Source organism: Empidonax traillii, unplaced genomic scaffold (genome assembly GCF_003031625.1).
Source record: "Empidonax traillii isolate 1590-97213 ecotype Southwest subspecies unplaced genomic scaffold, ASM303162v1 scaffold564:size436517, whole genome shotgun sequence".
In the NCBI taxonomy this organism is placed as follows: Eukaryota; Metazoa; Chordata; class Aves; order Passeriformes; family Tyrannidae; genus Empidonax; species Empidonax traillii.
In genome coordinates this window covers 311,925-317,172 of record NW_020955757.1, presented here as the reverse complement: position 1 = coordinate 317,172, position 5,248 = coordinate 311,925, and the positions used below count along the sequence as shown (strand labels likewise).

Below are 5,248 nucleotides of genomic sequence, written 5' to 3'. Positions count from 1 at the left end.
TACCTTTTGTTGAATCCAATCTTAATGATTTCTAAAGTGAAAGTCTTGCATCTGAAGAAAGCAAAAGGCAGCAAGCTGCTCTTAAGGCTAAGGGACACTTGTCCCAGAAACTTATTGAGCAGGGAATCCATCAGGGAAGAACTGTAAACTTGTGAGCAAGTAGGTCAAAATGGACATTTAGGTTTGCTATATCCTTCATCAGGAAGCCAAGTAAACTTTAATCCTCTGGATTTATTCAAGTCATCTTTGGTGGATGTTATTTCTGTACCTTTTCCTCATATCCTGGAATTATTGGCCCTGGAGTTATTTCCACATTGAACTGATTTTAAAAGGTTTAAGGTGACACGTATATCATTGTGTTCCCCTGAACTTCCCAAGCATTAATACATGAGGTCTTCATTAATCCAGGTCTTTACCAAATGTTCCCTAGCATCAGGATGCCATTGACGTTCTTAAGTCTTTAAGGTACCTATTTTATTTCTACTGTGAGACAAAAATAATTTAACTGCTCCTATGTAATCACGACAAGAGATTAATTAAAATGCCAAGATAGGAAACAATTTATTATAGAGAGAAGAAAAATTTCTCATCCAAAATATAGAAATCTGTACAACTTTGCCACAATCAATATACATGAACTGTACAAATTTACACCAGTTCATAATTTACCAAATAAAAGATGACTAACAAAGTTCACAAAATAGATGGTGGTTTGTGGAAAAGACTTTTACCCAATTAAGAACAAGGAAATTACAAACCAGACCTCCACTTTCTAAAAATAAGAAGTTTACTCAGTCTTAGAAAACTACAAGCTAGCAAATGTACAGATAGCTGGCTGGTGCTAACACCACAGTTCAGACAGTGTCTTTATATGGTCTTTTTAAAGCCTGTTGCCATGGCAGATTATGATCACTTGCTACTTTTGAGGCCAATGTAAAGATCTGACCATTTCCCCAGGTCATTCTTACTAGTTTATCTTATGTACATTTATACGTATTTGTAAGTGCTAGGTAAAAGTCTGAAAAATAAAATTTCCAGTACTATGGTGTTCATAAGTCTTGTTACTGAGCTGCCAAAAATGCTAACAATTAATAAATGTAATAGTGCAAATTTACTCTGCAAGGCCTACTGCAGAGAATCACTTTATAAACACAGATTGGGGTTGAAAATTGGTGTAGAAATTAAGTAAGATGTCTTGGAGAAACTGACCCTTCCTAGATCTTCTTATTCCCTAGCAAGTTGCAATCATTTTGACTCACAGGCTATTAAATCACTGAAAGGTACTGTCCAAACTATGGCACTGTCACTTTAAAGTATACCACTCTAATGTGTGCCAGATCTTCACAGCTGTGACATGGTTTAAATTCCATAATCCATCCCCAGAGGTGCCCACCCAAAGTAAAAACCAAATTTATCCATCCATTTTAAGGTGATCCATCCACAGACTATATCTTAACCTGATACAGTCATCATATTGTAGCTTTTGGAAGGGCTAGTTCTGCCCAAGAGAAGTTCCTCCTTACAGCTTATTCTGCTGTCTACCATTTGCATGTTGGTGTTATTTTGGCTACCTCCTGCTGGTGCAGCTTCGTACAGCACACAGATGGAGCCATCCTCTCCAATGCGATAGGACACTTCATACGGGTCAACCCATAGAGTGAGTTCGCTTGGAAGAAGCTGAAACAGTTCCTGACTGCTCAATCCAATCCGCTGTGCTGCCTGTCCAATGAGAGGATCCATTTTATGGTTGATCCGGATACATCGGTAACCTGATCCCTTGCATGGCTTTTCTGGGAACCAGTGGTGTTTATAATGTTCTATAAAACAAAAAAAACAGACATTATCCTCCTTAATTCTGTATTTAAAGATGCATGCAGTGATTATTGTTCTCTTGCAAATTTCACACCTCGAGATTATTCCAGCATCAAGTGACTCAAAAATAAAATCAATATAAGCTTTATTTCTTCTGATGATTTATATAAGCCCAGAGTCCCTTGGGAAACACTCACATACAAAGTTACTGGTTTGTGCTACTGTGTACAATGCCCACCATCTGAAAGAAGTGAAATGCAACTTCCTGGCATTCACAGAACCATTTATAAAAATACAGAAATTATTATATATATCTAGCAGAAAAACTCAAGGGTTTTGAAACTTCACAAACCAGAAAGGAAAAAAAAAAACACCTTTCCAGCATCCTCTTGAGATCACACCCATGCTTAGCTCCTCACATTCTAAGAACACCCAAAAATAACCAGGGAAGGAGCTAGGTAGCATTTACCGACTGACTCAAGTTGTATTTCACCATCGCTCTTCCCAGCCTGTTTTCCATGGTGAGAAACCAAGGACTTCACTTACCTCAGGATTTTATCCCACCCAAAACCATATCGGTCTGAGACTACTTGTAGCCACTATCAAGCCCACTGGGACATAGCTTCGGGATTACAAAACCCACAGGGTAACGAAAAAACCCTCAGTGTTTCTTCCCGATCGCAGCTGTCGGGCGGCTTAGAGACGCTTCCAGAAGAAAAGGGAATCAACAATCATCGTCCACTGATTAATCATACTTGATGGGAGAAAAAAAAAAAAAGGCAACTTCGGAGCGTTTTCCCTTCTGGAAAAGGGGGAGTTTGAGCCCTTGGAGCGGAGCCCCAGCCCGGACTGCTCGCAAGCTTTGTCTAGGGAGCCAAGGACTGTGTATGCGTGCGGGTGGGGGGAGCTGCCTGCGCGTCGCCTGAGCCCCTTTTGTTTACAGCCCTCTCGGCACAGGGGGTGCCTGCAAGCGGCGAGCTACGGCCGCGGAGCCCCACTCGGCCCCCGCCGCGGCTCCAGACCCTCGAAAGGGCCGATCTGCCCCTCTGTCCCTCTCCAGCCCCCCCGCGGGGCGCGGTAGTTCCTGAATCCCCGCCGGGCCTGCCCGAGCGGGCGGCCCCGCGGCCGAGGGGGGCAGCGGCTCCTGCCGTGCCCGCGCCGCCCTCACCTGCCAGCAGCTCCTGCAGGCACTGGCTGAAGGTCTGCAGCTGCCGCTCGTTCATCAGCCCCTTGGTCCGCAGGAACTTGGAGATGAAGCCCACGGCCGCGGCGATCTCACGTATCATGCTGGCCCGCGTGTACAGGGCGGGATGCATGGAGGCGGCGGCGGGCGGCAGCCAGCGCTCCGGGGCGGCGGGCGCTGAGCTGGGACGGGGCGCGAGGCGAGCGGCGGGACACGGGACGGGCACGGGGGCGGCGCGGCTCTAACTGGGCGCGGAGCAGGCGGCAGAGCCCAGCTCACATCCCGAGGGCGGCAGCCTCCGCCTCCTCTTCCTGCGGCAGGGGGGCGGCAGCAGCAGCGGCGGCCGCGGCAGCGATGCCCGCATTTCCTGCGGCCGGGGGCGAAGGGAGCTGCCTCCTGCCCGCCGCCTCTTATAGGCGCCGCCGGCCGGAAGTGGCGTCACGCCGCCGAGGGGGAGCCGAGGCCAATCGGGCGATCGCACCATCGGGACGGCAAGCAGGGGGGCGGGGCCGGCCGACCGGGTGACGTAATCGGCTGTAAACAAATAGAGCCGGGGGCGCGGGCGCGTGCCCGCGCTGCGGGGGCCGGGTGGGTGGAGCGCGGGCACGCGCGCGCGCCAGTGTGGCGCGTCCTGTCGTGTGCCCCGGCGCGTCGGGGGCGCGAACGGGCGGGCGGGGCGTCACGCGCAGTCTGCGCTGTGTCCGGGGGGAGCGCGGCCACGTCAGCGCCGGGGCCGCCCGGCCGGGGGAGGGGAGCGGGGACGCGGCGTGCGGGAGGCTGGGCGGCTGCGGAGCGGCCGCGGTGCCGCTCGCCTCGGCTCCGGCGGGCTGTGTGTCCGTGCGCTTCTACCTCCCCGCGCAAGAGTGGCCGCAGCAGGACGTGGGTGCTCCCAGACCCATGTTTATTTACCCCTGCGGGCTGCGGGAGTTACGTGCCTGTGCCCGCGTTGCTCTCTCCCGGAGCCTGGAGGTGCTCGGTGCGACCTCCGTGTGCGCAGCGGCCCCGGAGCCCGGACGTGCTGTCCCCCTCGAGCTTGTGAACCGCGGCCTTCAGGCCGTGTCCACATCGAGGTCTCCGGCCGGGCACCTCCAGAATGAGCCTTTCCCTGGGCAGCCGGTGGCCCCCGGGCACAAGCAAAGCAAAGGCCCCACCGAGCAGAGGGGCAAATGCCTCCGCATAGGTCACTGACCGAACCTCAGCCCTGGCCCTTTGCAGACACTCCAGAAACAACATCTGGTCTTCATGCCCTCCTCGAGCACGCTGTTCAACAGCACGTCCTCTCTTCAGGGTGTAGTGTTATCCAGCTTTTCTATGGCCTGCTTGCAAAGGCAGAAACCCCTGGGTAGACAGGAGGCTGATGTATCAGCTAGAGACTGCGAAGAAGAGTGTGACCTACCAGTGCTGTGTTGCCCTTTTTGAAAAACTGGAGGAGAGATGAAAGAAGCAGTAGAAATTTATTAATTTTTTTTTAATTAGAAATGCTAAAGTGCAGCTTCTATGATAGAAAGCTTATTCCTTCCCAAGGGTATGTGCCCTGCCCCAGTGCAAAACTGCAAATGAGGTACAGCCTGGTGCTGATATCTGCATGTATGGTTCTTCCAGTCAAACATCAGAAAGTAGCCCAGTAAAGGCGCACATAACACACAATTAAATACTAAGATTTCTTTTAGCTAAAATAATTCAGTAATAAAATATATAAAAATATACGTGTGAAATAATTTGAATAAAATATTAAAGTACACTTTTTTTGCTTTTCTGGTGTGAGAGGTATAACCGAGTAGTGCTTTTGGTCTTTTCTCTACACACAGGATCTATTCTGTCTTAGACTGCCAGCCTCAAGGGACTTTCTCTTTGACTATACACAAGGGACACCTGCAAAACACCTTCAAAAGATAATCCTGAGAGCTTAAACTCACAGCTTTACTGCATATTAAAAATTTTGGGATGTGTGTTAGAGCACAGTCTCATCTATTTCCCCCCCTCCCTACCTTCTGAGTATTATATTACTAATCAAGAGCTGTCCCTCTCTCCTGTGAGAATTGAAGAGCTGCCAACCTGTCCAGTCCTTTTACTGCTCCTTAGGTACCAGCCATCCTTTCTTCTCAGTGTTTCCACAGCAATATGTGAGGTATATCCAGAGCTGCTATTTCTGCTCTGTTCATAAGTTGGAATGCGCTGATTGCTTGCAAACCGTGAAGCAGCAGATGCTTCTTTCCCCCTTCCCAGCAAGGTCCACCATCCTACTGGAAACTA

At 49.9% G+C, this 5,248-nt stretch overlaps 1 protein-coding gene across 1 annotated transcript; it reads right to left on the bottom strand.

Moving 5' to 3' along the window:
* Window positions 1-536: 536 nt before the first annotated feature.
* BTG1 (BTG anti-proliferation factor 1) lies at window positions 537-3,376 on the bottom strand. The gene is made up of 2 exons (XM_027897860.1): window positions 2,981-3,376; window positions 537-1,817 (listed from the first exon to the last, which is right to left on the bottom strand). Exons 1-2 carry the CDS (start codon window positions 3,126-3,128, stop codon window positions 1,453-1,455), a joined length of 513 nt encoding a protein of 170 aa, XP_027753661.1. The 5' UTR covers window positions 3,129-3,376; the 3' UTR covers window positions 537-1,452.
* Window positions 3,377-5,248: the final 1,872 nt, after the last annotated feature.

Bases quoted from the DNA above. Each gene is read 5' to 3' on its own strand.
- BTG1 (XM_027897860.1), bottom strand. From the start codon at position 3,128: ATGCATCCCGCCCTGTACACGCGGGCCAGCATGATACGTGAGATCGCC. The intron at 1,818-2,980 runs GTGAGGGCGGCG...TTTGTTTTATAG, and splicing joins CCTGCAGGAGCTGCTGGCAG to AACATTATAAACACCACTGG.